Here is a 26,677-nt window from a genome sequence, read left to right on the forward strand (position 1 = left end):
TAAAGAGTAAGTGTGTCAACTTCTGGCAATACGCCGCCTTCTTTCACTGAAACATGGACTTGCGATATCTACTCAGTCTGTTATGACAATCTTGATGACTGCCAGCCAGGCGACCAGATGCTGTCACTCTATAAATTAGAAAAGGCATTGTGTACACAGCCAGCTGTGTCATAAATCCCTAGGTTAGGAAAAGGAGAGGTGCAAACATCACACCATGTCTGTGGCATCATATGGATTTGACATCTGGTTGGTTCTTTCTGTGCCTCCCATTACAGATAATAAATGCTGGGGAGTTTCTGAACGCATGTCCTGATCTAAACCAGAAACCGTTTCAGTGATCTCGGCAGTTAGTACGGAAATGCACATCTTCAGACATCTTTAAAATACCTACATTACCAAATCTCTTTCTATCTCAGCATCCATTTCTATAGCACCAGACTTGTCTACACTTACAAAATTTACTGAAATCGTTATTCTGGAATAAACATTCGAGAATAGCTATTTTGGTAAGATTCCAAGTATAGATAAGCCATAAGTATGCCCTAGGTAAACCATGATGTCCTGAGTATTTCTGCTTTGCACTTTTCCCTGGTATAGAACATTTCTCTTGGACTATAGTCTCTACTATTTCAACACCATTTGTTATGGGTCTGTTGATTCAAGATTAAAGTACTTGAAACAACAGATACAGATATCAAAATAATAAAAGAGAACAAGGCCTACACCAAAAGGTTAGGCTGACCCAGCTACATTGCTCTGGGGTGTGAAAAATCCACACCCCTGAGCGATATCGTTAAGCCAACCCAATCCCTGGGTAGACAGCGGAAGGGCGACAGAAGAATAGCTACCACCTGCAGGGGAAGTGGATTATCTATGCCAACAGAAGAACCCCTCCCGTTGGCATACAGGTAGCATAGGCGGCGGGTATCATAGGCTAGGGGAGGCTGTGCCTCCCAAAACAGCCAGGCATGGCCCTGCCCACGCTCCACCACCAGGATTCCTCTGCGGCTCCTCCTGCGTAGTGGCCCCAGCTCAGGCTGGGGCCGCGCCACTCGGCCTCCCAGCGCTCCAGGATTGGGAAGGCTGGGGCCGCACCACCCACCCTCCCGGCACTCCGGGGCACTAGCCTGGGGCTGGTGGCCGTGGTGGGGGGGTTCTGGGCTCCGGCAGGGGGATGGGTAGTTCATGCACTACCCATGATAGGCAGTGTCTACACTGAAGTGCTGTAGTGATGCAGCTGCACCACGGTTGCGTTTCAAATGAAGACAAGCCCTGAGTGATGAAGTGTAAAAGCAGCTGGGAGTAAACAGTCTGCCAAGTATGTGAGACACTCTGAATCCGAAAGTGTGAACTTGTTAGAATGCCCATGAAGATTTTCTTTCCTCATCAGTACTCTTCTCCCTTTCTCTACAACACTCTATTCACCTTCTGAAAGAGAGGGCTGACTGCTATTCTGTGTCCACAACAAATCACTAGAGATGCAAGTGTATGCTGCAAGACCCTTCCTGTTTCAAGGAGGTTCACCTCTGCAGTGTTGTCATCCAGACACAATCAGTGGCATTAATGAACCAAAGTTTAACACATTAACAACATTTCATTAACAAGTATCAGGGGGTATCTGAAGAAGTGGGTTTTGTATCCATGAAAGCTTATGCCCAAATAAATCTGTTCATCTTTAAGGTGCCACCGGACTCCTGGTTGATTTCATTAACAAGAACCTTGAGGTGTTTTTGAGTGTTTACAGTAGAACAGGAATGGAGGCGGTAACTCTGAACAAAGCCCAGTTCGGGCTGCAGATCCAACAGCTGAGCCTCCAGCCGGGATTCAGCAGCAGCTAAGCTACCTAGTCAGCCATGGCGTTTGCAAGCGCGTGCACACAGCATGTCCCCCTCCTGGCTGGGGGGGGGGGGGGGGTAAAACCAGTGTGTCCTCTTCCTGGTTGGGGGCTGGAAGGGTGAAAGCTGCACAGACCCCAGTGCTGGCAGGCCCAGTTTCTTGTAGTAAGTGGCTGCCCTGCGAGTGGGGCTGGGGGTCGGGTGGGCATAGGCAGCCCAGATGTGCCTACCTTTAAGATGCAATACAGGCACAGTACAGGACTTGATTTTTTTTAAAAAATCTCTGCTGCTGCCTGATTGGTTACTTCCGGTTTCACATGGTGTCCGGTTGACCGGTCTGTAACTCTGGTGTTCGTATCTTTGAGGTTCTACTGTGGTATTATGTATTCCAAATACTGGTCTCCGTAGACATTGGCTTATCACAGTCTTGATTGGTCTTATGTGACCTTTTCCTCAGTGCACTCAATGGAGAATGGCTCCTCCCTCTCTTCAGAGAGGCGTCGGCTCCAGAGGGTGAACCGCCAGCATTCTCAGCCTTGCCCAAGCAGAGCAAGCACCGCATGTGTGGACTGCTGTTAGGAATTGCCCCTCCACATAACAGACAATGTTTAAAAATCCCAGTGAGAGCATCACCAGGTCAATACTTAACTAACGCGAACACTAAATGGGTACTAGGGCTATGGCCATGAGGCGGGAACGCCGCCCCTGCTAGGCAAAATTCTCCACACACGCCTAAGTGGAATACATAGCTGCATCTACTCAAGGAATTATCTATTCCAGTGGTTCTCAAACTTTTTTTTCCACGGACCACTTGAAAATTGCTGAGGGTCTCGGCGGACCACTTAATGATCTTTCCAAATGTTGTTTGTACAGTTAGCTAACTATTGTAAAGTGCTTTGGATAAAAGTGCTATGTAAAAAAAACAAACTTTTTTTGTTCTACAAATAAAAGCACACAACTCACATTTTAATATCAGTAGTCTTACCTTTCTAATGCAATGGATGTGCCCTCTCTCCCCTGCCGCAGCAACCCCCGAGCTAGGGCTGGGAAGGAGGGGGGTCTCTCCCCCACCACAGCAGCCACAGAGCTGAGGCTGGAAAGGAGAGGGGGTCTCTCCCCGGCAGCCGCAGCCCTGGAGCTGGGGAAAGTCGCCTCTTTCTCTGGCCGCCGCAGCCCTGCACGTCTCAAATTCCCCCCACCTCCTCTTCTCACCCCACTGCCCCCTCCCACCTACCCCCTACTCCCCCCAAGGCCACCACCTCGCCTTACATGTGCGTCTTCTCCAGGGTCCAGGCACCTAATTAGTGGAGCCACGCCTGCGCAGCTCCACTAATTAGGTGGGTGACCCTTCATTCTCTTGTTTGCGACCGCCCAGGCGCGCACCTTAGAGGGAACTATCCGCAGACCACCTGAATAGAGCTTGTGGACCACTGGTGATCCGCGGACCACAGTTTGAGACCCTCTGATCCATTCCAAATACTGGTCTCCATAGAAACTGGCTTATCACATCAAGGATTTCATAGTTGCATACAGTGCAATGCTCTGAGACCAAAGCAGGATTGCTCCTGTCTAAAGTGAGGTTTCCTCGATCATATCTCATGGGAGAACATTCCACAAATTATTAGATCTCACTGTTAGGAATCTTTCCTAATATTACATTAAAGCTAATTTGATTTTTTCTTAATTACACCTGAGCATATCTCAAAGTATCATTTAAACCATACCTTAAAACCACAGAAAAAATGCTACGTTATGTCAACATTACTGAAGTTTTTCAACTCAGCTTAATCCCATGTTTTATCCCAAATTATATTTCACTATTTTTTCAAAAGTGGTACCAACACTAATAAGCTCATTAAAATGCAGAATACTGAAAGGAACTATGTATTTTAATACCCCTTTTTTCACCACCATTAGAAATAATGCAACAACAGTTTATACGTTTTGCTAGTTCAATCACTTATACATTATCTATTAAAAGGCAAACTAACTGCCAGAGTGGAATTATCCTAAATTTTATTTATTTGTATTATGGTATTAATTTAGAGGCCCCAACTGAGACCAAGGGCTTGTTGTGATGAGTGCTGTATAGACAAAGTACGAGGCAGTCCCTGCCCCCAAGAGCTTACAAACAAAGGAGCTATTATCCCCATTTTACAAATTGGGAACTGACCCCAGAGAGATTAAGTGATTTTCTTCAGATTACACAGGAAGTCTGGTAGAGTTTCATACTGAACATAGGTCTGCCAAGTCCCAATCAAGTGGCTTTACCACAAGACCATTTTCTTCTAAATTTAAAAAATAGGCCTCCTTCTAATAAACTTTGATCTCTACAATGGTGACCACTAAAAATTAGATTAAGTGTAGCAAAAAAATTGAGACTATGGCATGAAAGTTACTGTATTCTCTCTAAATAGCACTCTCTTGGAAGAGTGGGAAAGTACTTTAGGATTCCGTTAATAAGTTTCTGCTGAATTCTAGTACAGACTGAGCAATCATAGGCGGGACAATGTTGCCAAGACATGGTCATTGTATTAAAACGTGTAATCTGGCTAGCAGAGGCATAGCGAGCACCCTCCGTACCCTCCGACTGGAGGGGGCCCCGCAAGGAAGGGGGCCCCTAAAAGTGGCAAAATAAATACCGTATTCCAGTTTCTGCAATGTAAGGGGCCCCGCCCGGACATATGTTCGGAGGGGGCCACGTTCTTTGTTGCTACGGTCCTGCTGGCTAGTGACAACACAACTGTGAACCCGCCTACCATTTCTTCTGTTATTCATCCCAGAATTTTGTACACTCATAGAAAGGACATTGCTGTGAACAGAGACTATAGACTAAATTCATTCCTGCTGTAACTCCACTAAAATAAATGGAGTTACACAAAGGATTAATTTGGTCCTGTTTTAAGAGAACGAACTGGATTATGCAATCCTGAAATTTGAAGACAGATGTATAAAATCATCTGCCTGTCTTAGTGCACAGTTTGGTCTTTTGGTTTCTGTTACCTTCTTACCAGGTCACAGGTCTATGATTCCAAATTCAGTTCTATTATTCCAAAACCTGACAACCATTTTATGTTTATAAGGTTTTGGCAATTACAGGAAAATTTCAGAAAATGGTTTCTTAAAAAGTTACCAATGCTGACAGTGTGAAATACTGTCTGAAAATCCTGGTCCTCTTTGGCACAATACAAGATACGGATGCATCAAATTTTTAAACTTGCCAATACCCCAAACTACCTTTTCCTTTGTATGCATTAAGGAAGGATAAAGATTACTAATGATGGATCATCTCTTACTATGTATATGTACAATTACTGCCACGATTGTTATTTACATTGTGAGTACATCTAAAGACAAGTACCAGGTTGGATCCCACTGTGCCTGGCAATGTACTAATATATATTATGGGGTTCCAATCTCAATTGTAGCCTCTACTTGCTGCTGCTCCCCCCCATCCACAAGGCTTGTTACCCTGTCAAAGAAGGATATTAGGTTAGTTCAATGGTCCTCAAACTTTTCCCCTCACACCCCCATTACCAGTAATAGAATGTGTCCACGCCTCCTCTCCCACTCACTGCCCCACCCCCAAGTGGAGTTGCAGCCGGGCCGGAGGCCAAAAGCAAGAGCCGGACCATGGCCACAACTGGGGCAGGGGCCAAAGTAGAGTTGGGTGACGCTCCTGCCTAGGCCCTGCAGCGCCCCTCCAGACGTTCCTCTGTACTCCCCTAGGGAAGCGCGTCCCAGTTTGGAGACAACTGGGTTAGTTTGACTTGATTTGTTCTTGACAAATCCATGCTGACTGTTACTTATCACCTTACTATCTTCTAGGTGCTTACAAACTGATTGCTTGATTATTTACTTCTATTTCTTTCCAAGTACCAAAATTAAGTTGATTGGCCTATAATTCTGTGCGTTGTCCTTATTCCCCTTTTTATAGGCAAGTATTATATTTGCCCTTTTCCAGTCCTCTAAGATCTCTCCTGTCCTCCATGAGTTCTCAAAGATAATCACTAATGCCTCAAAGATCTCTTCAGCCAATTCCTTAAGTATTCTAAGGAGCCAACTTGAAGACATCTAATTTGTCTAAGGGCTTGTCTTGGCTTACAACGCTTCAGCGGCACAGCTGCACCACTGTAACACTCAGGGCATGTCTAGACTTACAGTCCTGCAGTGGCACCGCTGCAGCACGTGTGGTGAAGACACTATGCGGATGGGAGAGAGCTCTCCCAGCAGCATAAAAAACCACCCCCGTGAGCAGCATAAGCTATGTCGGTGGGAGAAGCTCTGCCGCCAACATAGCACTGTGCACACTAGCGCTTATGTCGGTGTAACTTCAGGGGGGTGGAATACCCCCCAAGCAACATAAATTTTGCCAACATAGGGGGTAGTGTAGACGTAGCCTCGGTGTAGATACTACCTATGCCAGGTAGTTCTTCCATCAGCAGAGGTAATCCACATCCCTAAGAGGGGATAGCTAGGTCGAAAGAAGAATTCGTCCATTGAACTGCCATTGTCTACAAGGGGATTTAGGTCAGCTTAACTATGTCACCCAGAGTTGTGGATTTTTCAAACCCCTGAGCAACGTAGCTGGGTTGACCTAGTTTTCTAGTGAAGGCGAGACCTACATAATTCTTAACTCGTTCTTTCCCTATTTTAGCCTCAGATCTCATGCCACTGACACCGATGTTCACTATATTAGTTGCCCAATCACTGCTAACCTTTTTGATGAAAAACAAACAAAAAAATGCATAATTAATATTAAAAATAATGCATGATTAGGCTGTGGAACTCATTGCCAAAGGGCATTGCTAAGGCCAAGAATTAGCAAGATCAAAAGGTGAATTGAACACTTATATGGGTAACAAGAATATCCATAGTTAATGGTAACAAGAAGTATTGGAAGGGATATAAAATCTCATGCTACAGAGATTAAACCAATTTGACAATTAGAGATTAGGATGGGACCTTAATGGGGTCCAGATTACCCACTACCTGCCTACTGTGTGGATTCTTGCACTATTTTCGGAACATGTGGTGGTAAGCACTGTCAGAGATAGGACACTGGACTAGACAGATCATGGGTCTGATCCAATCTGGCAATTCCTATTTTCCTAACAAGGCATGGATAACAAGAAAGCCAATTTTAATTCGCCAATCCTCAAATAACCGATTTTTCTCTCACTGAACAGAATAAGTGTTTTGTCACTTTACAGGACGACTAATTGCTCAATCCACTTTGTTGTGGTGATTTTCAGCCTAAAACACTGCCAATTACAATTACAAGCGTTAACGTGGCAGTTAAAAGTCACAATCTGCTTGCAGCTTTATTTTCTGCATGTCTCCTAGTGAATCAGGAAAGGGCCAGAAATGCACTGGCTATGTTCATTTTACTAATTTTATATTTTAAATTACAAGTTAATCTGTTTTATGCACTAATAAAATGTACATTAATTGTAATCAGGCTTCAGCCAAATGAAATGAGCGGTAAAATTCAGTACTGTATAAACTGTTTATATGGGATGCTTGTTTAACTGAGACATGGGTATACACAGAGGAGACCCTTAAATTGGTTCTCCTGAATTTAAAACAAAATGCAGATACAGATATGCACAATTGCCGTTTCATACGGGCATTTCCTAGCCAAGTTATGTGCTCTTTGTATGCTCCAAGGTATATAGGGTTAAAAAAACCTCTATATACAGAAGATTTATACACACACACTTACTTATAAAAAGCTACAAAGAGAATATCCATTACTCTAATCCACAATTTGGTTTATAAATGACAATTCTTCAAGGATGTTATAGGCACTTTTCCTCATGGAGGACTATGCTCGTAGCAAATCTGAAGTTTTAATGAACATTTTGAATTACCTGAACACAAAGAAAACAGAGGGGCATTTCAGCAAACATTCTACACACACTTGAAAAAATCCATGTGTTAAACAGAGAACTAACATGGGAAATATCAGACTGACGAGTCAGTTTAAAAACAAAAAACAAAAAAACAAAAACAAAAAAACCCCACCAAGTTCCTGTAAATGGAGGTTTAGAATGAAAGTTCTACCTCAACCCCAATTTGCTGCTGCAACACTATAATCTGCAGAATTGTCTCTAAATGGATTTAGCAACATTTTTTCATGATGTGTCAGTGACGGTAAAGTGACATCTTTTTGAGCTCTGTGTAAAGATCTCCTTAGAATTTACATTAATCTTTCTATGTTTTCATGTATTTGAAAAGGACCGTGCTGGATAAAGGCTCTCATGTTAAGAAATGTCTGAGGAAGCTATCAGCTTGTTTAATTCCCTCTTCACTTCCAGCACATAGACACAGGAATTGTACTAGCTAGCACTCTCCTAGATGGTTCATAGAACACTTCACTCCCTATACATGGAGGTGGAAATTATTTTTAATCCGTTTGAGAAGAACTGCAGCAGGTTTTGGCTACATTAAATACACTAAAAACAACTTTCATTGCTTGGAATAAAAGCAGAGATTTTAAACTGTATATAAGTTTAAGATTTACGAAAGGCAGATCGTGCCAAACCAACCTGATCTCCTTCTTTGAGAAAGTAACAGACCTTCTAGATAAAGGAAATGCGGTGGATCTAATATACCTCGATTTTAGTAAAGCGTTTGATACTGTGCCGCATGAGGAATTATTGGTTAAATTGGAAAAAATGGGGATCGATATGAAAATCCAGAGGTGGATAAAGAACTGGTTAAAGGGGAGACTGCAGCGGGTAGTACTGAAAGGTGAACTGTCAGGTTGGAGGGAGGTCACCAGTGGGGTTCCTCAAGGTTCGGTTTTGGGTCCGATTTTATTTAATCTATTTATTACTGACCTCGGAACCGAATGTAGGAGTGGGCTGATAAAGTTTGCGGACGACACAAAGTTGGGAGGTATTGCCAATTCGGAGAAGGATCGGGATATTCTGCAGGGAGACTTGGATGACCTTGTAAATTGGAGTAATAATAATAGGATGAGATTTAATAGTGAGAAGTGTAAGGTGATGCATTTAGGGATGACTAACAAGAATTTTAGTTATAAGCTGGGGACGCATAGGTTGGAAGTGACGGAGGAGGAGAAGGACCTCGGAGTCCTGCTTGATCGCAGGATGACTATGAGTCGGCAATGTGACGTGGCTGTGAAAAAAGCTAATGCGATCTTGGGATGCGTTAGGCGAGGTATTTCTAGTAGGGACAAGGAGGTGCTGCTTCCGTTATACAAGGCGCTGGTGAGACCTCATTTGGAGTACTGTGTGCAGTTCTGGTCTCCTATGTTTAAAAAGGACGAACTCAAACTGGAACGGGTACAGAGAAGGGCCACTAGGATGATCCGAGGAATGGAAAACCTTTCCTATGAAAGGAGACTCGAGGAGCTCGGTTTGTTTAGCCTAACCAAAAGAAGGCTGAGGGGGGATATGATTGCTCTCTTTAAATATATCAGAGGGATAAATACCAGGGAGGGAGAGGAATTATTTCAGCTCAGTACTAATGTGGACACGAGAACAAATGGATATAAACTGGCCGTGGGGAAGTTTAGGCTTGAAATTAGACGAAGGTTTCTAACCGTCAGAGGGGTGAAATTTTGGAACAGCCTTCCGAGGGAAACGGTGGGGGCGAAAGACCTCCCTGGCTTCAAGATTAGGCTAGATAAGTTCATGGAGGGAATGGTTTGATGGGATAACGTGATTTTAGTCAATTAGGCAATAACGTGCCATCGCTGGTAAAATGAGGGTCCGGCTGGAGATTCTTGCCTGTATGCTCGGGGTTCTACTGATCGCCATATTTGGGGTCGGGAAGGAATTTTCCTCCAGGGTAGATTGGCAGAGGCCCTGGAGGTTTTTCGCCTTCCTCCGCAGCATAGGGCAGGGGTCGCAAGCTGGAGGATTCTCTGCGACTTGAAGTCTTTAAATCACGATCTGGAGACTTCAACAGCTGAGTTAAGGGAAAGTGGGTGGGTCAGCTTTTGTGGCCTGCATCATGCAGGAGGTCAGACTAGATGACCACAATGGTCCCTTCTGACCTTAAAATCTATGAGTCTATGAGTCTATAATTTCCAATTATACATTAAGGCAGAGAGTATTATCAATAATTTAAAGGTAAAAAACATCAGAAAGCTGCTGTAATTATCCTAGAATCAGGCATTATAAACCCAGGAAATTCAAAGTTAAGGTTATACTTAAAAGAAATCCAAACATGTTACTGTAAGGTGCAAGAAATACAGTTAAGACATCCAAACAACCTTAACTCTGCCCTGTAGTAATTGTCATGCATAACTAAGGAGTCATTTTAGTGTCAGTGATTTTTAAAGAATTTCTTTTCATATTTTTCCTCTCACAGAATCACTACAAGAAGGAATTAACATTGCTTGGGTGCACTGATTGTCAAAACCTGTTAGCAATTTTCAAGCAAGAACAATGTTTTAAAAAGCCACTGCTCACTAGAAGGGTTAACTTTTTCCCTGGCCAGTATCAACAGGACTGTAATGAATTAGAAGTCTTTCAGAATAAGCTCTGGCACTGAACAACACTGAAGACAAATCTCTGTAGCCCTGATGTTATCACAAGACCCCCACTGTGAGAGTATTCACTGAAACATTTACTGGCTCAAAGCCTTGCCTTGTTTGGTATTTAACTTCATACTTCCTGAACTGCCATTGTCACTCTGATCAAGCAATAGTCTTGATTTTAAACTTCCTGAATAATCACTGTACAGTAAACTGAGTAGAATCTCTAACAGACAGTGACAACGGCCATCTGTCATCGACCTAGAAGTACGCACACCTTTCCTCAGAACTAGTCATCTATTCAGGCTCCATTAGGCCACAGTTTATATGTCTGTAGAATCAGTTACTAAAACCTACAAAAGAAATTTGCATCTTTATTTATGCAAACTTGCTACTGGTTGTTGTGCCTTTCCTGGGAAGACAAAGCCATCTGTGTACCTCCCTCCCTTCATCAACCTCCCCTCTCCCGGCTCCATGCTTTCCTAGCTGCCTAGGACACCACAAACCTCAAACTTGGGAGCAGGCACCCATTCACGCCTTCTTGTAGCCCATTCCCAACAGTTGACATCCACCCTAACTGAATTGGCCTTGTTAGCACTGACCCCCCACTTGGTAAGGCAATTCCCATCTTTTCATGTGCTGTACATTTATACCTGCTTACTGTATTTTTCACTCCATGCTTCTGATGAAATGGGTTATAGCCCACAAAAGCTTACGCCAAAATTTGTTAGTCTCTAAGGTGCCACAAGGACTCCTCGTTGTTTTTACTTATAGAGGAGACTAACATGGCTACCCCTCTGAAACATTTAAATGAATGCATCAGTCTTCACATTTAAGCAAAATCATGTTTCCATCATCCAGAAATGGAGGAAACATTTTAAATGTAGGGCAGGGGTTCTCAAACTGGGGGTCGGGACCCCTTAGGGTGTCACAAGGTTCTTACATAGGGGGTCGCGAGCTGTCAGCTTCCACCCCAAACCCCACTTTGCCTCCAGCATTTATAATGGTGCTAAATATATAAAAAAGCATTTTTAATTGATGGGGGGGGGTCGCACTCAGAGGCTTGCTATGTGAAAGGGGTCACCTGTAAAAAAGTTTGAGAATCACTGATGTAGGGGGAGGAAGTCAAAAAATTGTCATTCATTTGAAATATTTCATTCTGTAGCTGTGCAAAGTCAAAAAGCCCTCTATGTGGGAAAACAGTGGTAACCGCAGTAGGATATTAGCATGGTGACTGTCCCATTGCCACAGAGCCATTGAGATTTAACCCAATTACCTGTCAAACGAATGACACATTATTGAGACCTCAAGTGCAAGTTTCATTCACTGAGCTCTCCAGAGGCCGAAAGAGATCTGTTTAGTGAAATAAAGGACTGCACAGAGCAAACCAGATATGTAAATTTCTCATCTCTACAAATGATAGATCTCAGTGTTTTGATCTAAAACAATACAGTTGATTTGGCAGTCTGCTGCCAAACCCAGCCCAACACTATCATTAGAGGAGAGGTTTTGTCTGGATTGCCATGAATCATTCATTTACCATGTATTTCTTATTCACACAAAACCACTTTCAGATCATTGTTCAAACTGCTTCATTGACTACCAAGCTCTTTAAATGGCTGCTAGAATTTCAGAGCCAGGAGAGGCTCTGCTTGTTGTCAGAGGCAAGCAAACACTTCTTGCAGGACATAGGGTTCGGGGGGAGACAAATGTCAGAAGAAAGTTCCCTAAAATTGATGACTGGTAGCTTAAAACAGCAGTTTCCAACTTTTTCAGACACCACCACCACTCTCCTAGAATAAGACCTCGACAGTGCCCACCACCTCCCATTTATTACGGACATTTTGCAATGGTTTAGGCTCCTCAGGATCCCACAATTGGTTTTGAAGCAGCTCAAGCTCCAACACAGGTTCAGGTGCACCCAGTTGATTGCTATGTATATACTGCAGCATTCCCTCTAATTTTATGGGTCAATGGAATGCAAATAAAAGATGACGGGTAACAGATGTAAATGGCAAATGTTAAAGTACTAGAGTCCAAGTCTTTACAATGTTAGATACAATCTTAGTTAATAAAGTAAGTTATAAACTCCTTGGGGCAGGGACTACATCTTCCTCCATGTTGATATTGCCAGGCACAAGTTTGCCCTTCAGCAAAAAATAATCCAGTCCCTGATACCTGTCTGCGTTTATTTAATTCCACCTACTAAAATACGACAATAAGGCACCAAACAGCTGTTAAAGTCATAAATTTTAGGTGAATTTTATCTAAAATAACTCTCTGCTCCCTACGTTATAAATAAATATATGCTGTTGTAAGTACCCCTTCTAGTACCAGAACCACGGTACTCTCAACCCAAGAAGGACTCCAACAGAAAAGAAGATTTGTTATGTTCATAAGGATCTCACTCCTCCTTACTACAGTACAAAATACAGGCTCCCAAGAGGAAAATAAAAAGGTGGAGAGGGCTGTCATTTCAGTAGTGGTATAAATGCACATGGTACCTTATAGACAGACAATGCCCCGAAGAGCTTGCAAGTCTAACCTTGGTATAGAAAAAAGCTAAAGTGTCACAGGACAATAACCGGAAAAGATACGGCTCTGAAGTTATAACATAGTCTTATTCCCCACACAGGTATTACAACATACAAGGGCAAATTCCAAAATTCCACCTACACCTGGGGAAAGGAAGGGAGAAGTGAGCTTTAGAGACTAGAAATACCGTACTAAAACAAGCCACATCTGCTTGGCTAAATATGATTCAATTATCTAATGCTGAAACCTACCTGCAAATCAAACCATAGAGGATGAGGTGTGACCAGCTGGGTCCCAAAGTGGAGACTATCTTTAAGACATCAAGGTCACGGATCCACAGTATCGGTGCTACACCCCCAGCTCTGGAACAGTCTCTTAGAGGAACCCCTTCAGTATGCCGAACCCCCAAGGGGATTCTCTCTTCCTACAGGATAGGCCACACGGCCTCATTGTCTCCTGAGGCTGATCTCTGCCACTTCAGCACTCCTGCTTCATACCATGAGCTCTGTTCAGTAAGTCCACCTGAGACGTACTCCTGGTAGAGACATACATTCTTCAGGGATCAATGCACCTCACCAAGCATTTGCAGTGACACTCAAATGTTGTCAAAACAGTAGGGTTTATTAATCAACTGGCACACAACATAGGAAGTCCTTATGTTAGCATAGAGAAATGAAGGTTAAGGCATAGACCATTCTGGTTAGCCAAGAGCCCCCAGCCAAGCTGTAGTGAAACCCTCATGTTCATACTCCATCTCTCTCCGTCTCACCTCCTTGTCAGTTCCTAGGTGAGAGCCCATGACTCCCTGTAGCAGGAAACTCTTGTCCCCCCACCTCACATCTTCCCTGGTCTGTTATTCTCGAGCTGGGAGATTTTGCTCAGCTTTTCTGCTGAAAGGTGAGGAACTCCATCTTTCTCTTGGTCCTTGGTTGCTAGGCATCAATGTCCTGGTGACTGGATTTGCCATCTTCTCAGATTTTCCACTGATATGGGGTCAGCCTCGGCCAGTCCTTTTTAACAACCTATTCAGGCTCAGAGAGCTAAGTAACATTCATATCTGTGTCTCCCAGGCTGCCCTGAGAGACAACAGTCCTGCCTCTCCCTCTCCCGGTAACATGCAAAAGATAAGGGAAACTGAGGCATACACAGGTGTTATAAAAATATTACAGAAAATTCCCACTTCGTCACACCCAGCAATAAATAGTCATCAGGACTAGGATAACATATACAAATTCCAAAGGGATATATTGTAAGATTCCCCACTTTTGAAAGACATTTTTCTGCAGTTCTGCTTATCATAAAATACATATCTGTCTCCCAGAATAATCACTGAGAATCTGTTTTCTAAAGGTCTCTTGATCTAACAAGAAGTTGCCTTCCTGAAGACACCATCACAAATTAAATGTTAAAATTTAAATGTGTTCTTCCACACAAAGCACTCTGCTCATTTATTCAGTCAGCCTAGCAAACAGTGATGGAGGTCACAACCATCCATACTAAATCAAAAGTCCGTTTTTATTTAGCGCTTTCAATTGCAACCAAAGAGCTGAGGCTGACATGTGAACTTTCAACGATGCACACAATCTGATCTAATGCAGCCACGAATCCACAGCTGTGGGTTTTAATGTTCTCCCAGAAAGACTATTTCCAGGTAATGGAGATACTCTTCATCTCTCTCGAGTCCCAATTCTATAGCTTGAGGCAGTTTTTCCTTTAGAGATAGGTAATGCTGATGGATCTTTCATCCAGGGAGTTATGCTGAAGACTCACCCTCATGCAATGTTGCACTAACAAGAACACCTACTGATATTCCCTCCCCCCCAAGAACCTCTTGTATTTAAAAAATATCAAAGCTACATCAGCAGCATTGCTGCTAAGACTTTTGTGTTATTAAACACTGAGCTAACCGCTGGGAAATTAATTGTTTCAACAAGTAAATCACTGAATGCCATATGTGAAATACCACAAGGTGAAACTCCAGACAGTATCACCCTCATGCAGGAGGTGGGATAGCAGAAGTGATTACTTTAGCCCACATAGCAAGCAAACTGGAAGCTTTACTCTTTTTACTGTAGGTGAGAGAGAAGTTACTTCACTTAGAAAATCTGATCTTCAGTTTTAGATCCAAGGTTCACAGACTAGTTTTCCTAGGGGGACAAACATGCAAGGATTTATTTTAAGGCATCAAGCTCAACCTGGCTAAAATTAAATATTAAAATAGTTCACATGTTATCCAGTTTCACCTACCATTGCTATAAGGGATAAAAAGAATCCATATTCTGTTTGAACTTCCACAGTTAGTCACATTCCTTCAATTATTAATGCTGCAGAGATGAACTGATGAAGAGTGTAGTTTGGAGGACCAACACATACACAGGGCAAGCTTGTAACTAGTGAATTGGATTTAGTCTTTTGACTGAGAGAAACCAACATAATGCAGTTTCATTTGTCAAGAGCTCATGGCTGTTAGATTAAAAAAAGCAATACAACCTATCTTCCAGGATATCAGGGCTAACTGCATTACTTCTGGTTTTCAATTAAGTTCTAGGGTTTTGTTTTGCTTTCTGTGGGTTTGTTTTTGGGTTTTTTTTGTTAAATAAACAGTGTTAAAGCTGAACTAATAAAGGCACACAGTGGCCAAGTTGCCAAACATTAACAGAATTGAACCATTGGCCTTCCTGCCTCCCTACATTTACAAGTTTTTTTTCCCTTTTGGCTAACTTGCTAACTATTTTCCTCATTACAATTACTTTTTCCTCTACTATACAGATTAAGGCTCCTCTAGGAAAAGCCTCTTGTACATGAAGTTAAAACTCAGAGCAAACATTGATGAAAAAGTTATGAGCCCTCAAACAAAAAAACCCCAAAACCTTCAATTACACTAGTTGGTAGAAACTGATAAAACATGGATTCCCCTGCTCATGCTATAGAGTTAATCAAAACAGAAGCATGTGATCACCATGAGAATGAGTTCAAGACCTGCTGGAAGCATACAACATAATGTCCAATATAAAATATATATATTTACGTACTCAAATCCCTGCCAAATCAGGGCCAGAGAAATACCCTGAAGCAAGCTAATCTTTCAAATGGTGTTTAGTGTTGTACCATGAAAGGTAAAAACAGATTTTCATAGCAAAGGAAAAAACTAAATTGTCAACCCCACTGATTTAAAGCATCTTCAGGTGAGGTGACACCATTTAGGTTTCACTATGGAGATTATCAATGGCTGATCACTGCCATTCCACTTCCCATACAGAACAAAATCCCTCTTCTAACACACCAGCTAGAGATCGATTGTATGTGCTGATTCTGCCTGTTTTGGAGGAGGTTAGACCTGCACTCTCAGCATATCCATCATAAAGGGTGTCAGCAATATGACAATGCGCACTGCACAACCAACCAACCAGTACTTGGTCTGCCCAAAGGGCTCTCAGCCTCTAACTGATCTACCAAACTAAGAAAAAGATTAACAATACTCAGAGCTCTCCATTATTTGAGGGAGAATTCTGACTGCTAACTGCAGGGTATTATTCATCCCACTGGGGCAGAATGAGCTACAGATGCACTAACAAAAACCTTGCCCTGATAGCTATTTATACAGCACTGTCTGAATACATTATAGCTAAAGATGTAAAGCAGGTGCATTCATCTGATAGAAGCAGCCTTGCCCATAAAATCATTCCGCTAGCTATTTGTAACACAGGGGGAGGACCCAGTGAGGACTAGCTGCAGTTCTGATGCATTATGAACTTTGAACATGCTACAAGAAAAACCACATGATTTATCACTGAATGGTCAACATGTTTAGATCATGTCACCTTACCATTTTTTTTTTTTAAATAAAAAAACCTTTTGCACCTGTGTTCAAACCCTGCTAGAGAAATAGCCTGAGACAGCACTACTGGACATCTTAGCTTAAGCTGGTTTAGTTGCAGTGTGAACAGGGCTTCAGAGCTTGCTGAGGAACTGTATTAGTAAAGCCATACCAGGTAATCTAATATCACAAAGATCCAAACCAACAAGTAGATACACACACCTCTGTGTCTATTACAAGCGCAGCACAGCGTAAGCATGATTCCACACTTCACACAGTACATCTGAACTGATTCCTAGAAAGGTAATGTGGAAGTTCTAATAGTTGTGAAAAGTGTTTTGCAAATCCATGCTAGGGTGGACATCATTACAAATGGTTTTTCTAACACCAATGCTGCAATATGCAACAGCTCTAATTGAAGATACTCATCTCTCCTTTCACCAAGGAAGTCAGATGTTCATGCAAGGCATGAAACTACCTACTGGTTAGGCAGCAGCCATGACATGTAGATCCTTGTCAGCCAATTTCCTTTGTGCGGGAATCTGAGAAGTGGATGTGTGTGTTAACTGGTGGTTAAACCTTCCCTGACCCGCTGATACTACAGCAAGCAGTGCTAATGGGATACCTCATTTCAGCTATGCCAGCGAACCTGCTCTATCTGATGGTGAGCGATTTGCACTGACAGACTGAAAGCCTAATATCTCATTAGTACACTAAAGAAAAAGAGGTTTTTCTATTGTGAGGGACAGACTATTGTGTTTTCGCAATATTAAAAATGTCTGCAGACAGAATCCTAGAGGACTGTTTTCTACGCACCGGCCATTTCAGAGTACAAACCAATCTCTCACACAGAATGGCTGCAAATGGATTAATCAAAAGGCTCAGAGAAAAGAGCAAGCATATATAAGAAGCAATCTATTCATAAAGAAGCATAGTACAATGATAGCAGGAACAAGATCTGGCTTCCTATTGCTATATTCCAACATTCCTGGAAGGAAGAATTTTATAGTCCCTATTCTGAAAAAGGTCTCATTCAAAGCTCTTCCTTCCCACTGAACAGTATAAACAGAAGTTACACTCAAAGTGCTCCAGAGAAAAATGGCCTTATATTATGCAGTTCTACCAGAATGCAACAGCCAGAGATTAGAGTTAATCTGAAGGCAGTCCTAAATTCTAGAACATGATTACTTCTGACAAAACGGAAGCTCGACAGGATTGTATTACAAAATTGCTGGATGTTCTATGCCTGAAAATGCTACTACTTGCGGAATATTACACTTTAGTTACATGTTCAAAAGAAAATAATTTATGTTTTGGCAGCAGCCAAAAGAAGATGTGCAAAATGTAAGTAGAAGAATCAGCATTCAGAACCTCTGGCATGATATTAGGAAGAAAAACCACCACACCACTTTGCATTTTATTCATCTTTAGGCTGCTGAAGCAAAGACGGCTTTAAGATAAAAACCTAGCACAGCAATTACAGCCTTAAAAATACTTGTGAAGCACTAAGATATTTCTCTCTCTATTGTAAGCACTAATCTGCTAGCAGAATACCATGTTTACTTTTAAAAAAAAAAATCAACATTGTCCAGTTGTTTAGGCTTAAAAGATCTGTATTAATGTTCAGAACTTCTCTCTGATGCCTCTTGTGAATGTTAACTTCAGTTCGTTAAAAACAAAAAAACAAAAAAACAACAACCACCTGTTTTGAGTCCAAATAATGTTAGTAAGTGGCTGTCTGTCAGTTTCGACTGTGGCACTCAGTCACAAAAGGGGATATTCTATTTTCTAGGACCACCAGAGCTCCTTTCAGGCAGGCCAATGAACAGCTGTCAGATGCTAACCTTCAGTCCCTACTGATACTAGTTTGATTTGAACTAGTGACCCAGAGGGGAAAGACTCTATACCCTATTACCAACCCCCTACACCATTTAGTCCCCGCTTGCCTTCCTCATGCAGCCCTTGACCTCTACTAGCAACAACCTATTGGCCTTCACCCTCACTTTTGGCTAATTCAAGCAGAACAAAGAATCACCTTCCCAAACTCTTACCAAAACATTAAGGGCCCTTCGTATCAAGTCTATAAAAGAGAATCTTCTTTGGAACAAATCTTTAATGATTAGTAAATCAATGACTACTGCATATTTTTTGTACATACCACAAAGAGAGGTGTAAACAGGGGAAAGAGAACTATGCCTTTTGGGCTCTTCTGAGTTTGGTGAGATCTAGTTACATACAGTTAATACAAGTTCACTGCCATATTTCTCAGAAAACCAAGAACTTGGGGTTGTCCTCCTCCCTTCACATATTAGAACACATTTATGAGACCTGATATTGAGATACCGTATATACCTGTTCATAAGCCGAATTTTTTTAGTAAAAAAGGGGAGCACCAGAGAAGGGGGTCGGCTTATGAACGGGTATAGAGAGGGAGAGGTGGGACACAGCCCCTCCCCTCAACAGAGGGAGCAAGGAGAGGCAGCACAGCCAGAAGGGAAGAGAAGGGGCCAGAGTCTCTCCGCTTCTGGCCACTCTGCTCTCCCCGCAGCCTCTGAAGCAGCTGCAGCTCCAGGGCTGGCAGGCTGCAGCCATGCCGCTCGGCCCCATCCCCCAGAGCAGGCTGTGGCCGCGCCGCGCGGCCCGCCGGAGCAGGCTGCAGCCGTGCTGCCCGGCCCAGCCCGCTGGAACATGCTGTGGCTGCGCCGCCCGGTCTGGCCTGCCGGAGCAGGCTGCAGCCGCGCTGCCCAGCCTGCCAGAGCAGCTCCAGCCAGGCCAGAGACATCCTCCCCTGGCTCTCCCCAGATAAGGTGGGAAGGGATGGGAAGGGGAGAGTGTGGGGGTCCCAGGCTAGGGGTGGGGTCATGTGGGGGGTGGTCACAGGGGTTACTCCCCTGACCCCCAGCTTCTCTCCCCTCCCCCCCAAAAAAATTTCCTCACCAGTTGCTGACCCGGCCCGTCAGGTCAAGCAGCTGGCACGCCGGGACACTTTGTTTACTTAGGTTTACCTTCGTGTCTGGAGACACTCGAGGTAAACAAACCATCTCGGCCCGCCAGCAGCTTATCCTCCTGGCCCGGGAGCCAAAATTTGCTGACCCCTGAATTATAGGGTTGGCTTATGAACGAGTCATAAAAATTTTCAATTTTTACTTATCCATCTTGGGCGGGGGGGGGGGGGGTCGGCTTATAAACGAACCGGCTTATGATCGAGTATATACGGCGATTATCAATCATTTAGTGGAGTTCTGATTAACTAGCCACCACTCACCCCCACTATATCTCTTACCATGCAAAGCCAACTTCCCCTTTAAGTGCATATGATTAATTTTACAACTCGAGATCTCTTACAAGCATCTGCAGCGCACTTAGTTTACGTTAGCCCATGGAGAAAGACCAGATAACAGGCTTTGTATTTTGATGGTCAAAAAATCTCAGACTCATCTACAGGAGTCTGTACGTGCTGAGACAACTGACTGCACGTGCTTGAACTGCCAGTTGACAGAACAGTATAACCCATTCCTCCAGTGTATTAAATGATTAGCAAACAGGGCAGCTATAACTCCTTACGCAAGGCATTTCCTTTTATATCAAGCCAACTTCAGACCACTATTCAGGAAATTAAAGCTACTGGCTTTTCCAAAAGAAACTTGCATTACAATTAAAGTAATGCACATATTTAAACACACATGAAAATAAGCCGTAACTGCCAGCAAATATGACATATTGATTATCCCTAAAGCAAATATACAAAAATTAAACCAATTTATACTCAGATACATCAGTGTAGCTGTGCACATAAAAACCCAGTCCAACATACCCAAGGAGTAAAATACTCTAAGTTTTGTCTACACACACAGGGTTGCACCAGTTTAACTAAAGGTGTGTTTTTTAACGGATTTAGTTTGCTAGTGCAAGTTTGTGTGTAGACAGTGCAAGTTTAGAATCACAAATGAAGGTCATCAAGTCCAGCCCCCTGCACTGAGGCAGGACTAAGTTTACCTGTACCGTTCCCGACAGCTGTTTGTGTGTAGACATTCTTAAACTGAAACCAGAACGTGTGCACAGAAGCTTGCACCAATTTAACTAAACCAGTGCCCAGAAGCTCAGGAAAAGTAGAAGTGATATCTGGGCAAATAAATGTGTCAGGTTTCCTACTTGCCAAAAAGAGGCCATGGATGAGGCTGGGGCAGAATGAGTGACATCACTCAGAGGGGACGGTGAAAGAGAGGGGCCACATGGAATGGAAGCAAAGAAAACTGAGCTGCCTCTGAGGTAAGGAGAGAAGAGGCTAAACAGAACACAACTGAGTTGCTATTCTGGTGAGAGAAGGCAGATGGGGAGGTGATGAACATTAGTTTGAATGTATTGACTTGGCTCTCTGATCACAGGTGTATGGTGACTGGGAAGAGATGGAGCCTGGGTTTTTCAGCTACTCTGGTAGATCAAAATAGTCAGGTAGGTCAAGAGCAGTTACCCCTTCCCAGAAAGCAACAAGTTTAATTTTCCAGCCAAGCCAAAGCAGATTGTGTAGCAACTTTTAAAATCTGCCTACACTAAAGGATTTAGATTTTAAGCTTTTGGGGACAAGGACCATCTCTGTTATACATTTGTACAGTGCCAAGCACAATGGGACCTTGATTGCTGTTTGGAACTCGTAGGCACTACTGCAATACTATAGTAAGAACAACGACAACAAACAACAAAAGAACTCAATCATTTGTAATTCAAATGACTGACCACTTCTCCACAGGTACGTTTTTCCTTTTAATTTCTGCATTCCTCTGCAGTATAAACAAACTGTCAGAGATATGGTATGGTGAATAAATTAAAAATGTTAGAACTTGTATCACTGATAGGGAAATTAATAGGCACATGCAACAGACAGAAACCATGTTTTATAAAGTGATTCAAGAAGAGAATATCTTTTCCCTCATGAACTTTAAGTGGACAGAGCTGGACTGCAATGACAAAAGATGTTCCCCCATACAAATACACAGATAAGCTGCAACCTAGGAAATTCTGATCATGCAGAATACTTCAGGTTTCAGACTGGAGAATCTCTTCAGGAATGTCCTGCTCTTTTGGGTGTTGAGCAGGAAACAGAACTATGTGAATTTAGCTCTGTCTAGAAAAATACATTCTTGTGTCTTTACAGATGTCTTGGTCACCAGTGTTGCAAATGCCTGAATTATACCATCAAAGCAACAAAGATGCTGTCCCCTTTCTTCCCTCATATAAGCCATAAGGGAACAAAGCTGAAACATATGTAGAAAAATTTAGAGCCCCCAAGAGAAAATGGCCATTCAAGGCCACAGCTGTAGGATCAAAGATCTTCAGGAGAAAATGGCAATTCCCTCAAGCTAAATGGACACCAAGCAAGAGAAAATCTTCCATTGGTCAAAGCAAAGACTCCAACAGATGAATCCTGACCGCAATTTAAATACCACACAGGTCTGAGGAGCCATATCACCACTGTGAAAAAAATTAGAACAGATGGGGACCAAAATGCAATTGTGTCTAGCAAAAAGCTGCTCTTCAGAGAAGGTAGTTTAGGTATTAGGACATCTCTGAAGCCCAATATGGATTAAGGGATAAGCTCATAAATCAAACCTACTGGAGAAAAATCAGTGAAAATGAAATATCAGTGACTGGATTTTCAATATCTATGTCGGGTCTTCACCTTCCAGTTCATCAGAGCATTACAAACTCAGTGTCCGAAGAGGATACAGAAGGGTAGCTGAATATTAAGTTCCATCTACACATTACGTCAAACCAAGACCATTAAAGGAACAGCATAATGGAAGGGACCAGTAAAAGTTATAGGGGTGCTACCTACAACTCTATTCTAAAAGCAGGTTCTGTATACTTGAGATCTTAATTTTAAATGAAGTCGGAAACCCGATATACATGTCACTCGCTTTATTTTGTCTGTACACATTACCCTGTTGTATGACTTTTGAGAAGGTGGGGATAGGACACCAAAGATTTACTTTCTTTAGCACTCCAGCAAAGCTTTGCTGGCATTTAACAACTAGGTCAAACAGAAGAAAGTATTTGTCTAAAGAAGCATTTTCAAATATAGCATACAGACGTACACTGAAGAGTTATTTAATTGGAACTAAGTCAGTATATCACACTTTAAAATTGACTTTTTGGATTGTTGTCTAGGCTTCATTTGACCCAGACCTTGAATGATTAAAAGTCCGTGCATTTCCCCCTTGGTCATGAAGTTTCAAATAGTGAGAGAGTGTTAACACCATCACTCAACTCCAGATGTTGCTATCAGGGTTAATAGCAGGGTGAGGCAGTTCGTCCACACTTAATGATACTTAATCATTACTGATTACACTTGGATTAGAGGGAATAAATCCAGACGTAAAGAGACTGTAATCCGCAGCCTGACTGTGTTGGGCTACTAACACATTAGTGTAAGCCTGTAATCTTGAGCATAGCTATTACTGCAGAAGAATTTGCATTACTAGAGACTAAGAGCACCTCCCACCTCAAATGCTATCAAGGCTTTGAAAGTAGCAAGTAAAAACCAGAGGAGGGGGAAAAAAGGATCAAAAATACTGACACACACACACACACACACACACACACAAAAAAAAGTGTATTTCAAACAGAATCAAGTAAACCATCCAGATATAGTTAGGGCAGGGGTTGGCAACCTTTCAGAAGTGGTGTGCTGAATCTTCATTTATTCACTCTAATTTAAGGTTTTGCGTGCCGGTAATACATTTTAATGTTTTTAGAAGGTCTCTTTCTATAAGTCTATAATATATAACTAAACTATTGTTGAATGTAAAGTAAATAAGGTTTTTAAAATGTTTAAGAAGCTTCATTTAAAATTAAATTAAAATGCAGAGCCCCCCGGACCGGTGGCCAGGACCCGGGCAGTGTGAGTGCCACTGAAAATGAGCTCGTGTGCCGCCTTCGGCACACGTGCCATAGGTTGCCTATCCCTGAGTTAGGGCATCTAGAATTCTTTGCCACTTAAGGAATTTTGACAGAAGTTACGGTAGAACTGAATCTTGTGATGACTTTCAGTACAATTCAACCCTAGCTGCAGAATTCAAGGATAATCTCTAACCATTAAACAAACTTCCAAAATTAAATCCTTGCATCGCACTTCAGGTGCAGAACAAGCAAACGGGGAAATTTACAAGTAGGCCCAAAATAATGCATGTTTCCATGCAGCCCTACTGCAGTGTTGAAAGGTTTAGAAGTCACTCCCCCAGAAATGGAACTAGAACTAGGTATGGGAACTCTCTATCCCTAGAAAACAGATTGATATCAAGTGTTAGAATCAGGAATAATCTCAGGGCCTATTGTATTAACACAGGGAAGGGAAAAGCCAAATAAGAACACTCACTAATACTGAAGGATGGGAAATGGAGTTATTTTTAAATCAATTTTAAGTTATGCTTGAACAATAGTTCCTTCCACTACTGCCCCTCTACTGTTCTGTCTTCTTTATCACGCACATGAGTGTTCAGCTGACATGACAACAGGTTGCTAACTGGCTGTTCATGCCATTCCTTATGCCTATGGCAGACTCAGAGTTGTAAAAGGTGAATGTTTTCTCTTCCTCCCTTCTCACTGATTCCCCACCTACCACCCTGAAAAACAGTCCAAGAACAGTAGAGGCTTGAGGTTCGGTCTGCACCTAAAACTTAGGTTGACCTAGTACATATCTCAGGGATGTGAAAAATTTCATGCCCTGAGCACCACAGTTAGGTCAACTTAAGCTCCGGTGTAGATGCGACTAGGTCAATGGAAGGATTCTTCTGTCGATCTAGCTACTGCCTCACGGTGAGGTGGATTAAGTACATTGATGGAAAAAACCCTTTCTTTGATGGAGGAAATGTCTACACTATGGCGCTACAGCAACACAACTGCAGCAGCTGTAGTGCAGCTATACATATATGTGTATGTGTGTGTGTGTATGTATATATATATACACACACACACACACACACACACATATATATATATATATAATCTATGCCGCTGCTGCTCAGAGCAATTCACAGTAGCAGAGTGAAGCAGGCCAAAGTAATGTTGTTTTCACTCTGCTATAAGGCAGAGACCAGCAGCAACAGTAGGGGTGTGATCCAGGGAGAGGATGAACAAAGTAAAAAAGACACAACCTTTCTGATGCTCTTCCACTCTGGATCTGTAAGGGGGAAGGAAGAACACCCCATCCTTCTCTCTCCAGGAGCCAGACAGAAAATTAAACTCAGTATATAATCAGATTTTCCTAGCCACGCACATCATGAAACACATCAAGTTAGGGGCCAGTGCTATGAAGAGAATGACAACACTGGGGACGTTGGGTTTGGGTTTCTCATTAGGACACCACTCCTTGACATTGTTGACTGGGGGGAGCGGTATTTTCATATTACTCTCTGGCTACCACATTTAGTTCTGTGGCTAGTAAGTATTTGGCAAACTTCTGAAATCACAAGAATGGCACTTGACATCTTCAGTGCATTACAAACCTTAATACATTTGCCAAACAAAATGAAATTAAAGGAGCTATTTTTTGTTGACACAAAACAGCAAAGTGCGTGGTTCTAGAGTATCTGCATGCAATTTCAGTGTAGTATGATTGAGGCACAAACCCAAGCCCACATTGGCACCAAAATAAAGTTCAGCTTTATCCCAACAGAGCAAATTATCTCATTTTCTAACCTCATGAAATACAAATGATTTGTCAATTACTTATATAAATCAGGGAAGCTGAAATTGCAAGGAATGGGAATTCAAGTTCACAGCCTAATACTGTATTGTAAAGAAAATCATTTCAATTTAACCTATCAGACTGCTTGTAATACAGATTTTAGTATAATACCTATTTTATTTTATTTCCAAAAGCGTGCAGTGCAACCTGGCTTACTTAAAAGGTTAAATGCAGGAAGCTTAAGGAAAATGTAATTCCAGTCTTCCAATATGTACAAAGGTATCTGCATACAAACATTTTCATAACCCTCTCTCCCTCGAGGGTAATATGATCCTGGACTTCCTAACAAACTATATGACTTTTGTACCAAGCTCCCAGTGGACAGTTTACTCATCGATGCTTGCCCCAAGAGAAATTCTTACCTGTTGCTTCAATGTACTCAATACATCGCTCGATAAAGATGGGAATAGGCTTTTCTGGAGTCACTACAGTGGACAAAGGCACCCCAAAATAATTACTTTCCCACGGAGTCTTTGTGATGGATGCCCGAGGCTTTGGCTTTGGTTTCTGTAGAAGAGAATGTCCTTGAATTAATATAACAAGAAAAATACCACAACATACATTGGATTATAAACTCTAGGATCCTGAAAGGTGAGAGGGTCACGCCCAAGCCCAAATATCTATGGGTCGCAATTAAACAGCCCCGTAAGCTTGAGCTCTGTGAGTCCTAGTCAGCTGGCATAGGCCAGCAATGGTATCTAATTGCAGTGTATACATACCCTAAAACCATTTGGAAACTTCAGCTAGTTCAGACTGTGGCTGCCCATTTATTTAGTAAAAAGCAACGGAGAGTCCTGTGGCACCTTTAAGACTAACAGATGTATTGGAGCATAAGCTTTCGAGTGTGAATACCCACTTCGTCAGACGCATTCATATTCACCCATGAAAGCTTATGCTCCAATACATCTGTTAGTCTTAAAGGTGCCACAGGACTCTGTTGCTTTTTACAGATCCATACTAACATGGCTACCCCTCTGATACATTTATTTAGTGTTGTTCTGCGTAGGTAGCACATTACATCTGTGCTCTAGAACTGCACAGGCTTCCAACCAGTTTCTAGATACATTCAAACTACTAGGTCCCATCTTTATGGTTTGAGCTATAGTTATCTATGAAACTATCTCCATTCTTTGAGTGATGCTGCAATAGTTGAGATCAACAGGGCTATCTGAGTTTACTGTCCATAGATTTATAGATCAGTGGACCACAGGAAGGGCACTCTCAATGAAGAGCCC

The 26,677-nt window shown here is 42.4% G+C and overlaps 1 protein-coding gene across 1 annotated transcript in view; it reads right to left on the minus strand.

Annotated features, from left to right (window-relative positions):
• Nucleotides 1-26,677, minus strand: part of ARHGAP35 (Rho GTPase activating protein 35) — a 73,034-nt gene that overhangs the window by 22,380 nt on the left and 23,977 nt on the right. The window contains exon 2 of the mRNA XM_065420799.1: nucleotides 25,805-25,949. Coding sequence (XP_065276871.1) covers nucleotides 25,805-25,949 — 145 coding nt within the window. The remainder of the gene's footprint in view (nucleotides 1-25,804; nucleotides 25,950-26,677) is intronic.

The sequence above is a fragment of the Emys orbicularis genome, chromosome 21 (genome assembly GCF_028017835.1).
Source record: "Emys orbicularis isolate rEmyOrb1 chromosome 21, rEmyOrb1.hap1, whole genome shotgun sequence".
In the NCBI taxonomy this organism is placed as follows: Eukaryota; Metazoa; Chordata; order Testudines; family Emydidae; genus Emys; species Emys orbicularis.